The sequence below is a fragment of the Salarias fasciatus genome, assembly GCF_902148845.1.
Source record: "Salarias fasciatus chromosome 7 unlocalized genomic scaffold, fSalaFa1.1 super_scaffold_4, whole genome shotgun sequence".
Taxonomy (NCBI): domain Eukaryota; kingdom Metazoa; phylum Chordata; class Actinopteri; order Blenniiformes; family Blenniidae; genus Salarias; species Salarias fasciatus.
In genome coordinates, this window is record NW_021941229.1 from 8,289,405 (window position 1) to 8,313,848 (window position 24,444).

Here is a 24,444-nt window from a genome sequence, read left to right on the forward strand (position 1 = left end):
GTCATCATTAACTATGTGCTAACTTTGCCAGTTCCCATTGGCATTGATGCATCGCATCAAGCTGGTAAATTTCTACTTGAGTTCCCAGTTGCATAGATGCACCACGAGCTGGAAACTGTCAAAGTTCTCCGCTGCAGAAATGCATAAATTAAAAAAGGAAGAACAATTGAAGTTATTTAAGAACATTGTTTATTCAACAGTGGAGCTTCAGTAATAAATAAATGCACAGATCATTCATTCCACAATAAAATCAAGGGAAAATTTGTTTTGTTTTTATATATATTTACATATATATATTTATATAAATGTCCCAAGTTGAGGATTGATATTGCCATGGTGGTTGAACAGCTTTGACCAGACAGAGACACAGTGGTGACGGATGGACTAACACAGAGAGGCAGACAGGTTGGTACAGAACACACACGTGTGTTTACAAAGTATTGCATTTTCCACTGCTTGACTCACTTCTCTCTCCGTCTCTTCTCTCTCCACGCGGACAAAATCCCGTCAGTCGATCGTCACGACAATGTGCAAATCAATCGAAAGGTACAAATACAGTATTGCATCACGTCAAAGTGCTACAGATAGGTGCCGACAATCTTGCAAAACTGAAAAGTTTGTTTTCTTGAATCCCTCTGTGTGTGTGTGTGTGTGTGTGTGTGTATGCGGTTGGGTTTATTTAGTCTCTTTTTTGCCTTTGTTATTCCAGCACAGTGTGAAGCTCAGAGCGGCCGAGGGCAGAAACTGGTTGAAAGAGGTTGATGTTTCCACGCAACGTCCTGAAAAGTTCCTAAAGTGGAGATATGGACTGGGAATTTATGATTTTAAGGATGAGCTGTGCTTTAAAGGTACAATATGTCACTTTTTTTTTTTTCCCCGGAGAATTAGCACAATGTGATAAATGGAGTTCCAGTCATGTAATACCAAACGGTACCACCGGGCGCAGCAGTGAGTCATGTTTTTTTGTATAAGTCTGAAGACGAAGCAGCAGGATTTGACATCAGTGTGTATGATATTAAATAAAACAATAGCAGACATTCTACAAACCGGAAAGCAAACTACCCGAAGACTGGGAAGTAGCATGAGGGCAGATTACGACTCACTGCTGCCCCCCAAAGGACACAAGTGGTACTACTGAAATCTTACACACTGTACCTTTAAGTACTGGTTTCTGCTTTTGAATTATGGAGATTTATTAATTTGTTTTTCTCAGAAAAAAGTTGAAAAAACATGATTTCTGAGATAGTTCCTGCAAACATTCAGAAATGTACTTTGTAGCATTTTAATAAATGATGTCAGGGCACCTACAACCATGGGATACCTTTATGAAGAAGGCACAAACATCTTAAAGGATCCTTTACTGATGGTGAGAAACAGCTGATCACCTCAGAGCTTCTATTTTTGCTTCATTTCAAGGAAATTAAGGTCTTTAAACGAAAGTACATTTTGGAAAATGTAGTCAGGGTTAAGAAAGATGAGCAGAAGAATTTGCTGTTAAATGTTGAAGATTGCGTTTTATGTAAAATTTATCCAGTTTAGAGCCGCAATTTAGTCAAGGTAACAAAATACAATTTTAATTAGTAATTCAGAACAAATTTCATAAAAAAAAATATATGTTTAAATAACAGTACTAACTGTTTGACCCCCCACAGAATCCAGCTACACCACCACGTGTCCTTGTTTCTTTTAATATTAGGCATTTTATTGCAATGTAGGCTTCAGTGTAGCTGAATATTAACTTCAACTTGATTGTTTAAGGTTGCTCATCTAATCAAGCCTTATTTCTCATGGAGTCAAATCAAAAGGCGATGAAAAACCGTCATCTCGGTCCCGTAAATGGCCGTTTTGGTCGGTGTGCTGCTGCTCTAACGTCGGCCCTCTGACATCAAAAAGACAAACTGTCCTACGATCGTCACCAGCTGAGAAAACACTCTCCTTTCCGAGCTTTCATCTCTTCCATGCCACTTTCCTTTCTTTTTTCTTTCCGGAGCAAGGAGGGTTTTCCTGAAGTCTGCGACGAGGTGTTTCCCGCTCCGTCTGCCTTTTATTTGGCATCTACTCTTATTTATCCGGCGTCTTCGGGGAAGAGATGCGGAGCCGAGAGGAGAGATGAGAGGCAGAGATGAGAGGATGAGCGGGAGGGAGGGAATATAAAGGGATGAAAAGGAGATGAGAGGAGAGGAAGGTGTGTGCGTGTGTGTGGGGGGGAGAGAGGAAGCTCCGGTCAGAGCACCTGCTTTCTATCACCATTTCCTTTTTTTTTTTTTCATCCATCTCTTTTGTCTGGCAAACAGGAGGGACACCCAAAGGGGAAAGAGCAGGGTGCTTAAAATTCCTCCTTCCTTCCTGTGTCCATCTCCTCTCCTAAAGACCTGTCGTCTCCATGGCAACACCCCCCCACACACACGTCTTCATACTGAGCTTATTCAGTTTGGTAGTCATGAATGTGTTTGTGTGTGTGTGTGTGTGTGTGTGTGTGTGTGTGTGTGTGTGTGTGTGTGTGTGTGTGTGTGGGAGAGACGCAGAGAGAGACGGAGAGGAGAGTGTGTATCTGCTGCTCGTGCCTCTCTGTGTGGGAGTTTGTGTGTCAGTGTGTCTCTGTGTTCGCCGCCGCCGCAGCCGCTGTGCTGCCGTCTCCAGCTGAGAGGAAACGTCTCCAGTAAACATCAGTCCAACACGCCGCCGCCGCGTTTCTGGTCACTTTGGGTTTCATCTGGACTGTGAGGAGCGGCGGCCGGCCCGCCAGTTTAAAAAAACTGTTCGTTTGTTTTCAACCCTCTTAGTCTTTTCAGTCTTTTTGTTTTTTGTTTTTTTCTAAATCAGGCACCGTGTCGGTTCTCCTCGCCTCCACCGCCCTGGAAGCATGTCGACGTACTGAACTGGTCCATAACAAAGTCCGTCCATCAGCAGCCGGGGGAGGTGGTGAGCGGGCTGTGGTGCAGGTACGCCGGGTTCACCACCGACACCGGGAAGTTGAAGATGAACGGCGATGTGGGCGAGGAGGCCGCCACTGCCGCCGCCGCCGCCGCCGAGCTGGACTTGGGTCCCAGCAGCGGGCTGGCGGTGGCGGCGGCCTCGGCGGCGCAGGAGGTGGCGAGCAGCTGCGACTCGAACTGCAGCAGCTGGCCCATGAAGCTGAAGTTGGGCGAGATGATGCTGCGGCGGCGGCGCACGAACTCGAAGGCCTCGTCCAGCCGCACGCGCTTCCGCTTCATCAGGTAGGCCAGGCAGATGGTGGCGGAGCGGGAGATGCCCGCTTGACAGTGGACCAGCACCCGACCGCTGGAGTCCCGAACGGAGTCTGAGGAGAGACGGGGGTCAGAGGTCAGAGGGGTTTCGTCTAACTTCAGGTTTTATGAGTTAATATTAACATTTCAAACAGCAAAAAAGCAGAAGATTAAATGAATTTGTAAGGTTAGTGCAAGGTAATGAGTTTAAAACACTCAAAATTACAATTAGAACCACAGTTGGTGTTTATCAAGCATCGAGACAGTTTCTGGTTTTACTGACCAAACATCTTAACTCATAACCCGAAAGGCTAAATAAAAGTTACAGGAGAAAAAGAAAAAAGATCTTCTCTTGAATTGGTAGTTGATTAATAAAATATACTTGTTTTAGAAGTATTCATAGCATTTCCTTGAAACAAAAACCAGATTATGTTCCTCGTGGCTGTGAAGCTAAAATGAATCAGGAATAAAAAAAAAATACAGCAATTCGTCCTATTTTTAGCTGAAAACAACAGAATTTAGAAAAATGCGTTCAGCATTTAAAACATCGAAAGATTTTCTTTATCCTTCATAACAGTATATTAAAGTTCTTCTCAGCGCTCTCGTTGGAACTGTGTGCATCTATTCTCGATACATCAACACAAAATGCATCCAAAACAGTTTTTCGTGGTGAGTCAGTGCGAACATGAAGAAACTCTGATAACAGATGGAGAGCGAGGCTTCTCCTCGCAATCTTTCCTTTCTGCTCTTTCATGCCCTCCCCTCCCCGCTCCGCGCAGTCCGGCTGATAACTAACCTCAAAGTGAGAAAGCAGCCAATCACGTTAAACTCAACACACACACACACGCGCGCGCACACACACTCATAGAGCAAAATTTGAGTCATCAGCTTCTGGTTCACACTTCCTCCCCTCGCCCTATTTATAGTCCTGCCTCTTTAAGTACGGCTTGATGTCGTTACTTCGTTACTGACAATAACCGAATTTCTGCCGACGGTTTGAGGGAGACGTTCGCAGAAACTCAATTTGTTGAACATTCCTGGTCTGCATGCAGGAAATTAGAAACGCAGAATGTGAGGAAGACGGTGGAGGAGCTTCATTTGCTGTGTTTTTTTGGGCGCGTTGATGAAGTTGATCTAATTTTCCACTACTGCCGGCCACACGTTTATCTTCCAATTGAATAAAAAGGTGCTTGAAATTTCACGCCGCGACCTCTTGCACACATGAGCAGAATTACGTGGGACTGAAGGACGCTTGTGTGACGCCGTATTAGCTCCACTGTCTCTCCCTCTTCTTGTTTTTCTTAATGTGTCTTTATTTTTCCTCACAGAAAGACGGATTTCAGGTAACTCTGCCACAGCGTCTGTTCGCCGGGTAACAGTGGATGAGTCAGACTCTGGTCCCACAGCAGCTAGCTATGACGCATACCAGCACCTACACACACACACACACACACACACACACACACACACACACACACACACACACACACACATGCTCGCAAATACACACACACACACACACACACACACACACACACACTGCACAGGAACTACACACACCATCTCTGCACGGCGTGGATATGCAAATCAACCGCAAAGCTCACGTTTGTTCCCACTAAGCATACAATGACAAGCTCACGTAGCGGCGGAGTCATTCACAGGAATATTTCATTCTGCCCCATTACGTCAGTTTGTTTGTTTCTGCCTCTGCAAAGTCTGCTGAGATTTTTCGTGAATAACAAATGATTTGGGACAGATGAAGGGATGTTTCATCATCCGCCTTCACGCGACACAAACTGTTTATTTTCTTGAGCAAGAAACAACAACAAGGCAAGACAATCTGTCTTGTTTGTAGTCCACAGCATTCAAAAAATACTGTAAACAACTAACAGATATGAGGAATCAATGTGTTATGGTCCAGAGATTTTTATGAAAATTAGAAAAACGACCCATTAGCTTCTGTCCTATCTCGCAATACCATTTTATACCACTAGGTGGTGTAATGAGTCTCTTTCAACAGGAGGAGAGAAAAACAAGATTCTGACATTTTCAGAGTAGCATTGTGGTAATTATGAGAAAAACTGTAAAAATTAGGACAAACTGGATTATAAAATGATCAAAAATTGCCACGGTAAAAGTCCCATTACTTAAATTTATTATATTTTTAGTAGAAAATGCAGAAAAAGCAGAGTTCACCCTGGACGGGTCACCAGTTTTATGTTTTCAATACCCATTATGTGACTTAAAAAACAAACTCCATACATTTCCACACGCCCTGAGCACTGACCTATGAACTCGATGGCCTCCAGGAACCAGCAGCTGATGTCCTCCTTGTGGTTGTCCTCCACGGGGATGCACTTGTACTGGTACGCCCCCTCGAAGTGGTTGGGGCAGTCGGCCGACACGTTGAGCAAGGCGGAGATCCCTATGCTGTCCAGGACTTCTTTCTTGGAGGCGTGGAGGGCGCTGCCGAGGTAAAGGAAGGGCAGGATCTCGACGGGGCCACCCTGGAGGAACCACAAGATCATCGGTTCTCTGTTATTCTGTTCACCGGTCTTATATTTCAACCCTCACATCATTTTAATGATTAGCTTTCTGACCCCTCTCACTGTATGATTTAAAGACTAATGGAGTTCTAGCTGATCAGAAAATGCCGCCACAGACAGCGCCGGAGCGCCAAGTGGCGAGGCCGAGATAAAAATCCGGTGTAGAAAGCCAGACAAAGGAGCGAGTGTCTGATGGATCAGCAGAGGCCACACAGCAGATGACTTCAGCGTGAGCGTGACCTGCTTTAAATATTTTATTAATCTCATTAGCGGGTCGCTCTCGTCGGACAGAAGCTGCTTATTATTTGCGTGAATGTGTTCGTTCAGTACGGGGTCATCCGGTTTCTGTCACTTTAAACCAACCGGGTAACAAATGTGGCACAGGCCTCGACGTAGAAACATTTTAAAGTCATCCCTTCATGAGTCCCACGCAATAATCTAAGACAGCTAAAGAGAATAAAGTGATGGTTTCCACCGCCATGTTGGCCCACTTCTCAGCGTCAACACTGAGCTCCTGAGCCGCAGCCTTCCCAACATCCTCCACAGTTTATTGTCCCTTTTTAATGCTTCTTAGTACAGCTGGTAATTGGGTTCATGTGAGCGTCCTGAGCTCGCAGAAAGCGGCCGGATGCTCCCCTGTTATCTCTCGCCACGCTCTGTGACGCCCGTGTTGACGTCAAGGCTCGGAAAAAAGTAGAATTAAAGCCGACCGAAGTCATACTTTGGGGTCTGAACTGAGGAAATGGTTAATCAGAAAAGATTACTTCCATTCAAATGAAAGCACATGTCGCAGGAAGTAAAAGCATCTAAATAGATTAAACAGAAAATTCTGTTTAATTCTCATTAAGATGTGGAAATTGCTGGTTTTGCAACAAGTAAGTTGAAGAGTTCAAAGAGAACATTAAGATCTGGTGCTGTGGTTGAAATGATTAGCAAACTGATGAAGCACATGATGGCTGTTTGGGTTCAGCTGGTGGCAGATCAGAGCGTTTCCAGAAGAAATACGATGAAAATACATTCTTTTAAAACAGTTTTACTGTTTTTATTTATATTTGCATTTGGTTTACAGTCCGGATTTAAAGACTCACGGGCAGTTTGTTAATATATAACCAGCACACAGGAGAAAAGGCTTGCTATGGACCGATTCCAGTTGGGTCCTTTATTCTGATCTGCATGAGGCAGTTTGGTATCTAATCAAGCGTTGATAATCGGTGTGAAACAACCACTTGCTTATCCTCGGCGAGATATTTTCACGCTTCTCTGCCTCAGCAGAATCTTTCATCATTAGAGGCTGTTGAATTTGTGGCGCCCTTAAAGCCCCCGGTGCTGCCACGGCTCCATCCTGCGACCTACATCTCGGAGCACTGCCGTGCGAGGGCGGGCTGCTGGTGGGCCCGGCGAGGTCAGGCGGCGGGCGGTCTGTACTTATCGACGGGAGCCGCTCGCTCCGTTTGTGTCACCGCCGCTGACGAACTGGGTACTGACACGGCGTCAGGAAATGATCGATGGCGCTCAGGGGAGAGGACAGGGGGAGGAGGGTGGAGGGGGGAGAGGGGGGCAGTCAGGTATCTTCATCCCGGATGCATGGGATTCGTCACGCCGCGGCAGGAAGCGACAGGCGGAAACGCAACGCACCTGATGTGGCCGCAGACTCTTTCTTAGAAAACACACAGAGGCCGGGTCTGTCTGCCCCCCCACCCCACCCCCTCCCCCTCCTTCCCTTCCCCTTCCTGTGCGTTCCACTGCAATTAAAGCCCAGGCGGCATGTGACCGTGAGCGTACAATCTGATGGCGCGAACGGCGGCGAGGCTGCAGGCGCAGGAGGGGGATCCGTGGCCGACTGTCTCAGCCAGGCCTGCTGAGGCGCTCCTGCTTCCTTAGCTCATGAAGAGGCTAATAAATATAAAACAAGATCACTGACGACTAACATTTTGCACTTTTTGTTGACGGTCATATTAAAGCGAACGTCTATATAGAGATAAAATGAATGGATGTGAATTTTGAATGTGGCATTCGTAAGTCTAAAATTCCCAGGAAATGCACATCTTTCCCAATAACAGATGGCTTTTTACTTGATGAATAAATAGAAACAATTTTAACAGTTTCTGAACAATATAAGACTGAGAAGATTCAAATTTTGCTATTTTTGGGGGTTTATATTTACAATAAAATGCAGCAGATGATGATGATGATGATGAGGATGATGATGATGATGATGATGATGATGATGATGATGGCCACATGATTGTTGAAAATCTTGGAAATATCATCAAGCTCTAATATCACTGGTGATAAAATCCGCTTCTCATGCTGTCTGTCGTCTTGTGTGAGTGTTACAGAGGACACACACACACACACACACACACACACACACACTCCACTTACATCACAGTGAAAAGCCCCATTCAGCACGGTGTGAGGCGCTGCTGCTGCTGCTCTTACCTGGTCGTTGTGCGGCGTCCCACACGACGAGCAGGCCGAGTCGATGCTGGACTGGCTGCTGAGGGACGGTAAGGATTTGGTCTTCAAGCAAAACTCCGGATACTCTGTGAAAAACCGGTCGTATCCTCCTGGAAAAAAAAACAAAACAGAACAAGCAGGCTGTGCTTAGTGGAGTGATTTTACAGGCAGCTGTAGATTTGAGTAATCCTGTGGTGAATCGCTGGTGGTTGGCTTCAGCTGGAGCTTTTCATTTGGGGTTTGAATGCATCGAAAACGCCACGGACGCACAGGACGAGAACCCTCTGACCTCTGCTGTGTGTCGACTTTCTGTGCAACTTCACCACCCTGTGCAAAACATCTGCAGGCCGACCATCTGCACCTCAAGCATCAAATCAGATTAACAAGGAATCCCTGTAAGCCACACGCACGCACACATACGCACACACATACACACAAACTGGTGCTTCAAGACGTCTGCATCATCGGGATGCACATGCACACACACACACACACAGGAGGGACAGCATCTGCAGCATCTCTCGCTGTGTGTCGGTGCTCGATTTTGACTGCTCGCCGTCGGTGACGAGCGCCCCGAATCTGTGTGAGACGATCATGTGTGTCACTGCGAGTCTCTCCGGTTTGAGGTGGTTTCTACGCATCAGCATTACCTCATTCACTCAGCTGGCAGCCATTGGCCTGCGTGTGCGTGTGTGGAGACGCCAGTGAATGAGAGTACAACAAAGAAATATGTAGATATGGAGAGGAGAACTGAATTAGAGCAGGCAGACAGCAGGATCTGTCATCCTACAGCTTCATGCCACAAACATCATTCAGTAGTTAATTTTTTTTTATTATTATAAATAGAAATAACCTGCATGAGAGAGGGGAACATCATTCCCTTCATAAAATCTGTCACTTTTAAGAATCAAATGCATTATTATTACTGACAGACTACATACTATATTTTAAAATTCAGTGAATTTGTATAATTTGGTTCAATTTCAGGAGAGATATCAATATTTAGTTAACTCAATGTGAATTTTTAGGTTGTTTCTTTAAGTGACAGTAGTTTTTATGTTCCAATATACATCAGTGTATATTAGATGTGCAGTTGTAATAATAACGATTATTTATGTCCCTCTTGATGACAGAAATATTAACACTGAATCAAAAAAAAAAAACAAGTGCTGGATTAATAATTCTTTTAATTTATTTTATTCCAGCTGTGCAGAACAATCTGTATTTCCCTCAACACCCCCAGCCTGCAAGATGTGCGTAAAATGTGCGTAATTTACCTTTGAGCAGGTACATGCGCGTGCCCGCGGAGTCCCTGCACAGCGCGTTGAGCACCAGCATCACGGTGCTGTCCTCCTTCACCGCGTCCGAGTCCGGCGTCCTCTCGTCGTACAGCACCGCGGCGGAGTACATCCCGGAGCGCAGGCGGCCGCGCACCTCCTCGTCCCCGGCCAGGATCTGGTCCAGGCTGAGCGCGGAGCCCTTCGCCCGGCGGCGCACGATGGTGTTGCAGCGGGCGTTGACGGCGCCCCGGATGTGGCCCGCGCTGAACGCCAGGAACGAGCGGCAGTCCAGCAGCAGGCACTTGGCGCCGTCGTCCTTCAGGAAGCGCTTCAGCACCGTGCAGTCCATCTCGCACAGGTCCTCCATGGCGCGCCTCGTCTCGCGGGCTGTCGTCGACTGCGCTGCTGTCACTGGTCTCTCGCTTCTCGTTTGGTTCCGCGCCCCCACCCTCCTCCTCCTCCTCCTTCTCCTCCTCCCAAAAACCCGGAGAGAAGCGGCAGATTCCCCTGTAGCGCCTCTCCCTCTATCCACGCATCGTCTCGCGCATGGCAGCCGCACTAGTTTGCACGCGCAGTCCGCTGACTTCTCCTTCTTTTCTCCTTCTGTTTCTCCACAGGACTGTTTTCTCTTTTTTCCTTTTTTTTTTTTTATGAATGGGTAACATCGCGTCACGGCGGAGGTGACGTCAACCAGCGAGCAGCCAATGGCAGAGCGAGCAGCTCCGCGTGCCCTTTCCTCCTCTGCCGTTCATTCATAAAAAAAAAAAAAAAAAAAGACAGACATCAATGAAGCGGTCGGAGATTAAACTCCCTGCTTTCACCAGCTAATAAACACATGATAACAGCATTTAACGGCAGATTATATTCACGTCTCCCTGAAATAAGACACTACATTTTTCCTCAATGTTTTTTTTCTATTTATTTATTTATTTTGCCATTTGTTTGGTCACATTTCCTAACACTACCCCCCCCCCCCCCCAAAAAAAAAAAAAAAAGTTTGAAAGTTTGCTCTCTCTGCCACTAACTATCACAGGGCAAACACAGCTGTTACCCTCACATGCACTTTGTTTTTTTTTTTTTGGAATCGTGGGAGGAAAACTAAATTAAATCATTAATTTTTTACGCCTGTTTCTATTTCTCTGAATCATTAAATTGAAAAAAAAAAATCATTTTAAGTAATTTATTTCAACACATGATTTATTCAGATCTCCATCGAGGAATGTTCTTGTTTCTCTCACGGTTATTGAATCAGATCAATTAGACTTGGTTAAGTGACTCATTATTTCATGCTGTAAAATAAAACACATTTGAGTGAATAAAACATTACATTTCAAGAAAATGTGCATTCAAATATTGACATCAGTGAAAATTACAATGATGGTTTACAACTTTTATCCATTTCATTTCCACCGACAGTGTGGGACGCATATACAGAAACAAGCAATTTTGAAATGATCTGTTATGTGCTTACAAATACGAGCTCAAAATGCTGCTTTTTTCCAGCAACAAAGTATAAATCCATCATAAAACAACATAATCATCAGTAACGTAACCATTAGATGCAAATTTAATATCCTGATTTCATGACAAAATTCCGTACATGAAACAAGTTTTTATTTTAATAATTTATTTTCTTATTTGATAATAAATAGTGCCCCTCAATGTAGCTGGAGTGGACTGTACTGGAGTGACCAAAAGGCTGTGATCACGACACGTTTAGTTCACGCTTCTCTGTATCAATTCAGTCTCCCTTGAAACCCAGCGTTACAACCACTGCTGCACCTATGGATCACTTCAGTGTGGTTGTTGTGGTGGCCTGCAGGCGGGTGTGCTTACGTGTGTGCGTGCGTGTATATACGTCTGAGTGTGCATCTGTGCGTGTGTGCTTGTGTGGGTGTGTAATCCTACAAGCGGATGCAATTTGCATCTCCCATCACACGGCCTTAGCGAGCGTGCTCAGGTATTTGCATGTTGATCTCATTTCCATGGTAACGAGGGGGAGCGAGACCAGCTCCGGCGGTGGATGACAGGATGAAAACGCAGACAATCTGACACAAACAGACAGATTGCAAGATGGATAAATACCAAAGCTGAAAGAGACAGGCCAGCATACCTTGAAAGGCAGCATCATTCTGAAAAGCACCTTATATAAGTAAGCTTAGATGGGGAAATGAAGGTTTGAATTATGCGTAGGCCAAACACAGTATGATCAAGTCTGATTTTTACTTTGATGAGTCTTTCCAGGACGTAACTCCTGTAATACTTGTATAATCTGGCGGCAGTGTTAAAACAACACAGAAGATGCCAGTTTGCAACCAGCTGGAAGTCATTGGAGATTCTTCGTGTGCATATTGTAGAAATGAGGCTGCAGTCAGCAAAAAGCCTCAAGCTCAAGGAGAAAATGTGATAGACATTCAAAAATTAGCCCTAAAACTGCTAAAATCTTGCGGTATACATACAGTAATGTTCAAGAAACTGATTAGAATTGTAAATGAAGTCTGATTACTTGCTGCGTAAAGAAACAAGTAAAAAATGTCCAAAATGCAACTGTTTTAATATTGTGCATCACTGAAGGTGATTCATTCAGTTCAGCTGAATTTATATCAGTTTGTGGGCAGGAGATGCTCTAAAGTGTGAATGTTCATGGTACATGAGGTAGAATAATTCATAAAAAGCACCAGAACCTTGAAGTGAGTGTAGCATTACACTAATGCATGCTGATATGACGTGTTGTTCTTCACACTTCAGTCTTAATTTTAAACCTTCACGTATAAACAGTGAGGTTAGGCTGCACAGATTCAGAAGAGTTCCACAGTAACTCGGACTCTCATCATTGCGTGAGGTTAAATCAGATGCAGCGAGGACCTGGATTTAGCACTTCCTCAGGCAGCTCAGCAGGATCTTTCCTGAGACCTTTCATGAAAAGATCCTTGAAGCCTCCTGGTATGAATCCCTCTCCAAGGTCGGACGGGAACGAAATGAAAGGATACTGCTCCCGTCTTTCCCTCAGATATACAAAAACCAGTAAGGGAGTGTTCGTGCTAGAATGAGGACGTGTACTTTTTTGTGTTTTCTCAGACATTTGGAAGTGTCAGATGACATAACCAGGTCTGTGTGGGTCTCGTTCAGTGTTTTGATTATGAAACTACCATCTGATGCAATGATGTTGAGTATTGCTCCAAAAATACGACTTTTAATAAATACAATCGTTTACACAGATGACGTTCAACTCTTTGTCCTTCCAATAACAGTGCTCCTTCTCTTGCCTCCAGTTAACACCATGTTTTCTGTCTTTTTACTGTTTGCTGTTTTTTGGACATGTTTTGTGACTTTACCCGCTGCCGTCCACCTAGCGGGTGTTTATCTGGGTCAGCAGGGCTTTATCTGATTGATCAAATAAGCAGACCTGCAGAGCATGAATACACAGAGCACTAAACATTGTTTATTGTCTCTCTGATATCGTGATAATGAGAAATTCACAGTATATTGTGCAGACCTAGTCAATTGATATAGTTTTCCAGAATCAACCATGATTTCTTTAGGGTAAATAAGCACAGGTGCTTCAAACTGTTAAAAATGTTTATTTTGGAATTATATAATGTCCTTAAATGACGTATCAGGGGGACAATTATGGATTTTTCAAAGAAACCGGAGACTCTAAATCCCCTCATACCTGTACTTCACTGGGTTTTCTTCACTCCACTCCACTCAAATGAAATCCAAACGCAGAACAAATTAGATTATACCCAGACTGATGTATTTATAAAGTTGGTATGAGCACTGCCGCATCAATAAAGCATGAATGGAAGCGGCGCTGGATGTTAACAGAGGGAGGTGAGCGAAGGTGAGACGCAAGATGGAAGACCAGACAGCGGCGGGCAGGACGGGGGGAAAGACAGAAAGAAAGAGGAGGCAGACAAAAAAGATGAGAGAGACAGAGAGGTGTGGGGAGGGAGGGATGGAGGGATGGAAGGAAGGGCTGCAGCCAGTAGCGTCCCACACCGACACACACACATGCACGCATTCGCACACTACGCCGCATTACTATCAACCCCAAACAATGTCTCCAGCAGGCGGGATGCTGCTGCTGCCGTAGCAACAAGAGAGAGGTGTGGGAGGGCGGAGGCAGCCGGCCGGGGGGGCTGCGAGGGGATTGGCCGGGGTGAGGCGATACACTGATGTCATCCTTTTCCCTCCCTCCCTCCCTCCCTCTCTCCTCGTGTCCGTCCATTCATCCCCTCGCCTGCATGCCGTCATCCATCAATACAGTGGAGGAGGGAGGGAGGGAGGAGGGAGCGAGGGGGGTATTTTGGTAAACATCCATCTTCCTCCCACTTTTATTTACTCCATTTTCTTCCCTCCTCCCATTTTGTTGAACTCATCCACCATGGCTGTCTTTTTTTCCCCCTCTCTCTCTCTGATGTTGTCAGTTTTTATTCGTCTTTCCTCCCCAGCAGCCTTTGTGTTACAGTAACGCAGCAGGCGCAGCCAGAGGACTCCTCGTCTGTCTTCGGGCACATTTTTTGCTACAGTTCTGTTGCTAAAATGTGATTTAATATGTTGCATGCAGGGGAGAGACTGCACAAAGAAAAAAAAAAAAAAAAAAGAGCAACATGGCGCGATGACAGCTGACAGGCTGACACAAGGTCACATCGGCGTGGAGCGATTTCCAGCTGTGCCCGGGGTCGTCCATCACAGGCCGACTCCTCCGGTCCACATGTCACTGCGTCCTTCAGCGAGTCACCCAAGCACCAGTTGCTCCTCATGGCTGGCCTGAGTTATGGGTGAAATTCAAGGAAAATTATTACCAGAAGTTAGATGGGTTTGTCCTTCTGGTTTTTTTTTTTTTTTTTCTGTGACGTCATGCTTCACCACTAGTTGTTTGGGTGCAGATACTTGCAGGAAAAGACGGTTTCTGGTTATCAGGAGGGAAAAGCTGTTGAACAACTTTCACACTGTTCACAAGTTTTCTGTTTACACTTGAAAATGAAACGGAGCCGCAGGGAGACTCGTAACAAAAACTGGACGTCATTGTTGAGGTTCAAAATGCTCAAATTCTGATTTTGTCATTCCCAAATAATTCTGAATTTCAATAAAATACCACATAATCCAGTCGTATGTAGTTCAGCAATAAGCAGACGGCCACTGATAAGACTTCAGACCTGCTGCTGCTGTTTTATAATAAAATCCTTCATACGCAGAACACAGCATTCACAAGGCAGGTTCACCTAAACCCCGCATACCATGAAAAAACAACAACTCTCACACTCACACAGGCGCATAAACATGTATTAAATGTGTACATGCATGTGTATACACACACTCTAAATCTGTCCTCTTTAATCCTATAATCCGGCAGCTAAGCTTTGACGGAGTGCTGCTGCGTTTTCATGAATGAGTTTGTGTGGATTGCCATGTGCGAGTGTGTACCCTCGGATCAGATCAGGACGGCATGAGGAGGGACAGCGTGTGTGTGTGTGTGTGAGGAAAAAGGCAGAATGAATATGTGAGAGGATGGACTGGAAACATGAGAGAGAAATTTAAATGTTGGAGTAATAAAGTAAAGAGAGAGAAGGATGGATTACGTGTGAGTGGCTGCCAGAGCTGATCGATATTATTCTATATATGATTTAACAGTTAAAAGTGAGATTATATGAGTTAAAATGAAGACATAACCGAGACGTACCCACATGGAAAAACAGATAATATTCAATGTTTGTCAATGGTGCTTCAAGAAATTCCATCCAACCATCTGCCGTGTGGTGTATCCCTCTTTCAGGGTCGTGGGACTCTGGAGTGAGGGCAGGACACACCTGGACAGGTCACCAGTCCATCCCAGGGCAAACACAGACAGACAGACAAACACACACACATTCACATCCAGACTGAGGGTCACCCATGAAGGGTCAAAAACAGACAAACCCTGAAACACAACACCCGACTCCTGGTGGCAGAAGATATAAAGTCTGGACTAGTTTCATATGATGATTGTAATCTGCGCTGGCTAATAAGTCTAAATAACGAGTGCTGATGATTTCATGTGAAATTGGAAAACTTGGGTGTTCACACAACATGGGTGTTTGGAGTCACTGAAAACGCTTTTTTTAAAAATGGCTTTAAATGAGGAACTTCTGGAAAACACTCCAGCTCCTTCTCCGTGTAGATGAAGGAAAATGCTACTTTTCTGAAGCACTGCTCCTGCATGGCCACCACTGTTAATACCTACAGAGTTCCCTGCGTGCACGTGTCGTTTAATTACAAAAAAAATAACAAATTCAACTCAACACATCATCTTCTTGTTCTGAGGAAACATTTCACATTTCCAGCCTTTATAAAGGTCTTGACCTTCAGTTGTGAATTCTCGATGCAATATAAATAAAGGTACAATCTCTAAAAGTAATTGAATATTGAATCCAGCTAGAATGAATTCCATTGATGTTCTGGTTCCTTTATGTGTGGATCTGTGAAGTGACACCGTGAATTTTCCGTCTTGTCGAGTTCAGTTTTACTTTGTCTTGTCGGATCAACTTCCGAGTTTCATGATGAGACTCTTTCGACCTTTTGTCGAGTGGGAGTAATGTTTGTCTAGAGCTGCTTTGTGGAGACTGTGTGAGTTAATAAGTAATGCATCTAACAGGTCACCAGCTGCTTATCCCCATTTCTTACACACACACACACACACACACACTCACACACACACTCACACAGTCCCGAATCCCTTCCTGTCTGGCCCCTCACATGGTAACCCAGTGAACACGCTGCTGCAAACACACTGTCAGCACACACACACGCATGTGCCTGGCTGCCTGTTTACTCCCACCCGTTTCCTTATTTGTCCTTTGTATCGGCTGCTTCCTCCGTAGCCTTGAGCACAAACACGCTCTGCCATGAATGAGCTGCAGTTTGTGGGAAACTGCGTGTTTATTTTTCAGTTTTAACCTCAGTTCTCCTGGGAAAATCGATAAAGGTCAATTCTATCACAGAGGCGTTGCAAGACGCCGACTTTGTTGTGACTTTAATCAATACATGACACATGATTTCCGCACATTTACCTGTCAAATGACCTGTTGATCATCCGGTTATTATTTTTCCAATCCCTCACACTTCTCCAGACACACACAGACATCCTCATGCAAATCTCCCGGCGGGTTTTGAATACTCAAAGCAGCAGAGAATAAAAACCGTGAGCTCGAATTCAAATGTGTGCATATTCTCCTCAAACATCGATAACCCCGGGGCAGAGGGAAGGTGTGCAGCAAAAAAAAAACAAAAAAAAAAACACACACTTTCCTGTTACACCGACAACATTCAGACTGAGTTCCCTAATTCACACAGTCAATGAGAACCGGATAGAACATCATGATGGGAGCCAGGAGGAAGCATAGCTTTTTTTTTTTTTAAGTACCTTCCCGTCATAAATACAGTCTAACAGTTTGGGCACGAGTCCAGACGTGCCTGCTTTAATATTTGGCAGTCTGGATTATATCAACAGGCTGGTGCTGCGACGTCCACAGACAGCTGAGATGCCAGACAGAAGTGAGGCGAGGGTTACATAATCATGCAAACGCATGACCCTCCTCCTGTTTAGAGGACTGCTTTGAAAAAAGATGCAGTTTGAAATTTCAGGCTACTCTTTATTTTTCTAAAAAAAAGAACCCGGCTTACTCAGATCCGGCATAAAACATGCTAAACTGCGTGCTCATGTTTGTGTGACATTTGCAGGAGATTTATTTAAAATGATGAATGATGATTTCAGATGATATTTTTGCATGCTTTATTAAGGCAGGGGTGTCAAACATAAGGCCCGTGTGCCAAAACTGCTTTCATTCACCGTGTGACTGAATGGGCCACAAAACCCTCACAAACACAGCAGAGCGAGTGTTGGATGAGGAAGTTATCAAGCGTATCAGAGCATTACTGCAAATAAATCTGAATTTGGTCAGGAAGTCAAAGGGTGTGTCACAATAAAGTCTGCAAACAAAAGTTGTGGTGGGCCAGTTCAGAAAATGTAGCGCAGCATCTCTACTGCAAAAACAGATGCGATAATAAATCATACTGCACAGCATTCCGTTACAGAATAAACTAAGTATTTTGCACAATCTGGTTTTTTATATTTGTGAATGCAAACAGCTAGCTTCCACACAGCTGCAATATCATGTTTGCAAATGTTTTCATTCTGCAAAATCTTTAGTCGGCCAGGCCAGAAGTCTGTCCCGTGAGTTCAGGATCAGTTATAACCGCTGTGTGGCAACTAAACCACGTCCGTGTCCGTGTCTGGTCTAACGTGTGAGAAAATAAATACAACACTTTAAAGATGCACTTTAGCGATCCTGCAGCAGGTACTTAATTCATACTCTAGTACTGTAATGAGCCGTTTGCAGAAACAACACACTGAGTCACCTCTCTGTGCAGAAGCGCGGTTTTCACTTCGTATTGCAACCGCGGCAGTTTGAAACCAGTCAGCTCATGGCGTCCTGCTGATCCTCAACACGCATTTTGCCATAAAATCTGTTGTCAGTTAATTAAAATGTATAGATGGACCTAATGAGCTCAAATAAACTGATTTTAAAGGTGAATTTTGCACTGACATGATGGGTTTCCTTTACTGTGAGAATAAAAAGTGTCAGTCCAAACAACATTTTCTGTCCACTTGGGACTAAAATTCAAGTTTGACCCTAAATCTGAGGGACTGAACAAACCTCTATTTAAACTTCTCACTCTTCTTTAAATTAAGTGTAAAGTTGTTTTGATGTATGAATGACTCCGCCTCCTTCCTCATGTTTGTGAATGAATGTAGTCTGTGAAGGAGGATTAGAGATCAGGAGTGTGTGTGTGTGTGTGTGTGGTGTGTGTGTGTGTGTGTGTGTGTGTGTGTGTGTGTGTGTGTGTGTGTATGAGGCAGTGTAAGGGGAGCAGACACAGGGATTAAATACAGGAAACAGACTGGCGTTCAAACCTGTTTTAAACACACACACACAGTTTGTTCACCGACCAAGCGACTGTTTAGGCGCTTAAAATTTCGCCGTGGCGAACACGTGCCCAGCAAACCGCCGACCTGGCGCCGCATCCGACCGGACACGCTGAGGTTGACGTCACCGACCTGTCGTGATTTTTTTTTTTTTTTTTTGTTTGAGAACCATTGAGACACCATTGTCGTACAGCCAGAAACTGTGGTTACTACGGCAACGAGCAGGGCAAATATGACTGGAGATGACAGCTACAGACACACACACACACACACACACACACACACACACACACACACACACACTCACTCAGTCAGTGAATGAAGTTGATCTGGTGTTTTCTAGAAAACAAGATGAAGCTCAGCTGACCATGATGGAGGGACGAGTGAGAAAAGGAGGAGGAGGAGGGAGACAGGAGATGAATGGGGGAGGAATGAGAGGAAGCGGAGTGTCCTTGTTAATGTGACATGGTCACATTTAAGTGATTGAATTTCCTCTGTCTGAGTGTGTGTGTGTGTGTGTGTGTGTGTGTGTGTGTGTGTGGTGTGCTTTTGTCAGCCTAGTGAGTCAATTGCCCAATTGCTTGCTTGACAGTCAGCTTAACCAGAGCTAAACAACACACAACTGGAACATTTTCCTTCCTCGCCTGCCTTCGAGGCTCCGGGAGAAACCGTCCGGGGTGTTTTTAAACCCACTGATCAGTGTGTGTGTGTGTGTGTGTGTGTGTGTGTGTGTGTGTGTGTGTGTGTGTGTGTGAAATCTGATGGGCGTCTCATCCTGCACAGTCGAGGCCTAAATGGAAAGAAAATGACTGTTACCACAGGTTGACTTGAAAAAGCTGCCATCATGTGTCTAACTCCTCCCAGTGAGCTGCCTGTATTGTCTATTTTCTACTTGCAGTATTTACACTTTTTTTTTTTTTTTGCCCTTTTACTGCTGTCTGCAGTGTGGGAAGACGTCACGGCTCCAGCAAACATTTCTCACCCACACTTCTTCCTCAGATCGGAGGATTTGTTTACAGTAGCAAACTGACTTGAACCAGTCGTGAACAGAATCCAGAATGTTAACATGAACGCATCTTTTTTTTTTTTTTTCTTTTTTTTTTGGGAACATGACGGTCAAATTAAAACGGGGCTTGGCTCTGATTGTTAAAATGTTGGTGTAAATGGGCAGCTGGACGAAAACCAGTCTGAATCTGTGGAATGATAAAAATACTGAGGCGATGGAGGCGGGAGCAGTGTTTTATTTTAGTTCGGATGAATCAGTGTTTTAGCACATATTGCCTATAAACCCACAGAGGGCACGCTCACCTACACCATGAATCACACCACAAGAGTCCTCGGAGAGGTCGGCAGCACTCAAACACTCACACTCGTGTCCATGTTAACGGTGGAAAGAAAGGAGGAAAACAATTAGAGAGAATCTGTAAAGGTGAAAAACACTATAAGCAGTAGATGTTAATCTATTTTTATGATCTCAGTGCGGAGAGTCCATAATTCGCACTCAGTTAGATGATGGATAATAGATGCGACCTTTGGATGGTCGTGAGTCTTTAGCTACTTTAAACTGATGTTAAACAGCATCAGTGATCAAATTATTCATTCATTTAAAGTTCAAGGTCTCATCAGCTGATTTGTTTCTGCAGTTAGTGAGGAAACAAGTTTCTTTGGCTTTCTTTAACCGGTCCATTCTGACGGAGGAGCCCGCCCCGCATGCCGGCTCGCCGCTGTCGCAGGTTACAGAAACCTCACATTGTAGAAAAAGCCGCCGTCTCCTTCCTTTAATCCAATACACCGTCCACTTTTTCCGCCATATTAGCTTCCAGCTCGACCCAGTAAATAGCATTACAGTGGATCTGGGATGCGAGGGTCGAGCCACGTTCGCCGGACCTCTCAGCTAATCTCATTGTGTTGTGGCTGATCTGACGTGATATTTTGCTCTTTTAAAGCGCTCCGCATTACCCACCCTGACTTTGCCAGAAATACCCATTGTCTGTTTTTCGCTGGGAGCAATTCAGCTCGTGCCCTTTTGCTTTAACGTGCCGTCTATAAATACCTGCCCTGCAGGACGGAGCAACTTCTGGGTAATATTTACAGCGGAGTCGGGCTGCTCGATGCTGGATGTTACATAATTTGGAGGACAGGCCCAATTCTGGAAAGCAAAGGTAGTTTGAGGGACTTTATTTTTGGTTGTTTGAAATATGTCGATTCACTCCGCAGGGTGACACCGCTTCCTTCTTTCACAACATTCCACATTGATAATGCCACAGGCTCCTCAGTACCGTGTTTTATACGCTGTGAAACTTGTAGTTGCCAGGAAACACTTGATAATAGTTTGGGCCACTTGTCTTGTTTGATGTCAGCTGCTGGAGAAAGATTTCACATCTGTGCAGCTTCACTTTATCGTATTGAGACTATTGTAGGCAGTTTAGCTGATTACAAAAGAATGATGAAAACAATAAAAGCGAGAAAAAAAAACATATTTCTATGAATGCGGCCGTCTCAGTCCTCCAGGCTGTCACTGTAAGCTATACTCCAAAGTGAAGACCGATCACTCTCTGCTCTTGTGACCTTCACTAACGCTGTGTTGGCATGAAAACGGTGGATTATAGTGGGTTTACTCTCTATGTTTTCAGGAAAGTTCCATGTTCACACTGCAGTTCTTTTGACTGAAAAGCCAGAAAATGTTCCGGTTTGCATGTCAGGCCACTACTTGAACTCACGCAACATGAAGGTATCAGCTCCATTTAGCCGTCTTTCTTTGTCTTATAGGCAAAAACGAGAACCATCATTAGAGTTTAGTGTCAGTAATTAGCCTCACAAGCATGTTTTTTGGACTCTGAGGGCAATTAGATAAACGCACGCACAGGGAGAAGCAGCACTGCGCCACTGTGCAGTCACTGGGCTACTTCATTACAATAACAAATCATTGCTTTCACTTTAAAAATGCTCAGTTTTGTTTGGATGTCAGATATGAGGAAGCAAAATTAAAAAAAAAAAAGAAACAAAACAAACATTTTGAAAAGCCTTTCAGCCATGAAAAGTGTTTCGTGACTGAAACTCTTCATGAACTTGTGCTATCTCCACTTTGAAGCCTGAATCCATTATGCAGCCAAACTTGATGCGGTGGACAATGGGCAGAAACAATTTGTTTTGTGGTGAGGCTTGGCTAAATGAAGCTGAACCATAAAATCCTCAGCGAGGTGAGAAACAGACGTGTTCTGCAGGACTAATGCGTTACATAAAGGTGCTGCAGTCAGTTTTCCACCCTCTGTAATTATCCACTTTGTCAGCTGCATTGTGGCCGGCTGCTGTGAAGTAGGGTTTTTATGAGCTTCCCCTTTTCAGCGCTGTTTATCTGCCGCGCTGAATGAATCTAGTTAAGTGTGTCCACTTATACGGCTCTGCTTATTGTTACAGTGCGCTTACATAATCACATCTCTATACTGCTGATCAGTCATCCCATCTGTTCGCGGCTCTCTGATGCCCCTGCCTCCTCAAACTGCTCCATGATTAAATGTGTGTGTTTTGTGGGAAGTGGTTCGTTTCGGCCGGAGTGTAGGTTTCAATCCCACAATCTGAAGGCAGAGACAGTGACATACTGCTGGTCATACACAATGATAATTATCGAAAAACAAGGCACTATTGAACGGTCTGGAAGCTCGAGCTTGACTATGAATTTGCGTCCTTGTTCACTATGTGTGATTAATGCACGAGTGAGAGAATTGGAGTGGTAAGAAAGTGTCCTGACCTCCTAATTCGAAGTGCGTGAGCACAGCTCAAGCCACGACAGAAACAATCCCGCCATTGTTGTCTCCGTATGTGAGCGGCGTTGGGCCCGCAGCTTTCCTAACAGCTGAGGATAAACATACTTCCACACAGAGCTCTGCGACACCCGGCAAACAGCACAGATTGAGGCTAAGAATGCGGCGTGTCTGGATGGACGGCGCTGCTCGCCGCCCACCGACGGCGGGACGAGACAGAGCATCGCACATGGACGCATTTCCACACAGCGGCGAGCAGAAAGCACAACGTTCGCACGTAGCGTTTGGTAAAGGCTAGCAGTCGTTAACAAAGATTCACAATACAACCGTGGTTTGGATTGCCTGCACATATGAGCCCGCTGCAGTCGGACCAACCTGGTTTCCCAAAGCAGTAGTGAAAGTGACAGCTGGATCCAATAACCATGGACAGCTGATGTGAAGCACATAAAGCAGACAGGTGTCACACTTAAAGAAAAGTCTATAGCAGGGGTTTCACACACATTTCAGTTCAGGGGTCACATTGCAGGCCTGCTTTATCTCAAGTGGGCCGGACCAGGAAAACAATGAACTTCAGATTTGAAATTTAGAAGTTTACGTTTAGAGAGTATGTGAAGAAAATGTCTAACTTTTCAGAAAAACCAAAGAAACCCCACCGAAAATAGCTACAATCTCAACATAAAGCCAATGTTATAGATACCTTCTGGCGCAAAATACAGTGAAGTGCTACGTTATGCATGCTTTTATAAACTCAGTCTGACAGCATGGCTTTGAGGCCTGTTTCCCCACAATGAGCGAAAGATCTCAGTTTAGTGTTGAGTTCCAATTCCATTTTCCATTTACAATTTCCCTGGTGCTTTGGTGGGCCACAATGGAGCCTCTTGTGGACCGGTTTTGGTTCACAGGCCTTATGTTTGACACCCTTGGTCTCTGATAACATCAGCTCACTGGTTAACCCTTCATAGTACTCTTGTACATGAAGATGAATCCATCCCTCCGTTATCAAATCTGTCCAACTTTGGATCAGGTTTTGTAACTCAAATCTAGGGTTAGGTTGAAAAAGATGTTTATCTCAGATCACATGGATTTTACAAGTTTTTTTTTTCCCCCAAAATGCAATCTCATATTCACATAAAGAACATTGATATCTGCCAAGCTGGTTTACACTGAAAGCGACAGCTGGACACAATAACATAATATCCTCCACTCAGTTACCAACCAGCGCTTCCATCCTCAGGATGACATGAGGGAGCATTAACTGGTCGGTTGGTCGGACAAGTCAAGAGGTTGTGGATGGATTTTTGGTTAAAACTGGAAAACTGGAAAAAAAAGAAAAAAGCGGCAAGCGAGCCGACAATGGGATAAGGATGGGATAATTTAATCTCGGGCGAGATCCGGATCGTCTTCCTGCCAGGCGGCGGTAAGTGCCCTCTGAGTGCCTTCTTCTTATTAAATATCTTTTCACAAACCTGAGGAAGAAGGGTAATAAATGCTTTCTCAACATTACCGCTGCCTCTTTGGAATTTTTTTTTTTTTTTTTTTTGTTCCACTTTCTGGTTTTATTGGCAACTCGGATGAAAGATGTCATCTTTGATGTTGATGCTTTTACCGTTACGTCACTAACGCCTCGGTTTGCCTCCCAGTGTTGTGTTACGTCTACTACTGTTCAAAAACTGCCACAAATGTGGAAAATATGGCTGAAAGTTGCTGGGTTTTTTTTTGTTTTGTTTTTTATATAGTAAATTCAATGAGAGCCACAGGAGGAAGGTTCCGGAGTGAGACGCTGACCAGTGCAGGAGTGTACCTCACTGGTGTGTTTGGGGCCTCCATCCCCCGCCAGTCCCGCCTCCTCCTGCAGCTCTTCCCAAGTGGATGTCACCGGAGACGGAGCCATTACCCCGACAGCTAAAAACAGGTCAAGTGTTGTTCCGTGATGTTGAAATTAACGATTGCGGTCCCCAGGAGAGGACAGGGGAAGAGGAGGAAGCGTGAGATGGAGGGAAGCGATACGATCGACAGAAGAGGAGTTGAGAGCGTTTCGAGAGAGAGAGGGAGAGAGAGACAGAGAGAGAGAGAGAGTCTGTCAATGAGAGACGGGAGAGACGGATGCTGTGCTCCCGGCCACTCCTCTCTCGCTCCCACATCACGGAACAACACTTGATTATCATTCTCAAATCATAAAGAGTGTCACAAGACGTCCTGAAA

At 44.7% G+C, this 24,444-nt stretch overlaps 1 protein-coding gene and 1 long non-coding RNA gene across 2 annotated transcripts; both read right to left on the minus strand.

Moving 5' to 3' along the window:
- Nucleotides 1-2,047: 2,047 nt before the first annotated feature.
- Nucleotides 2,048-9,928, minus strand: dusp4 (dual specificity phosphatase 4). The gene is made up of 4 exons (XM_030084134.1): nt 9,511-9,928; nt 8,216-8,343; nt 5,515-5,734; nt 2,048-3,301 (listed from the first exon to the last, which is right to left on the minus strand). The coding sequence occupies exons 1-4, from the start codon at nt 9,878-9,880 to the stop codon at nt 2,904-2,906; spliced, it is 1,116 nt and encodes a 371-aa protein (XP_029939994.1). The 5' UTR covers nt 9,881-9,928; the 3' UTR covers nt 2,048-2,903.
- LOC115382423 (uncharacterized) lies at nt 2,048-17,887 on the minus strand. Its single transcript, XR_003930557.1, has 3 exons — nt 17,876-17,887; nt 11,599-11,603; nt 2,048-2,700 (listed from the first exon to the last, which is right to left on the minus strand). It is a non-coding gene; the product is annotated as an uncharacterized LOC115382423 (long non-coding RNA).
- Nucleotides 17,888-24,444: the final 6,557 nt, after the last annotated feature.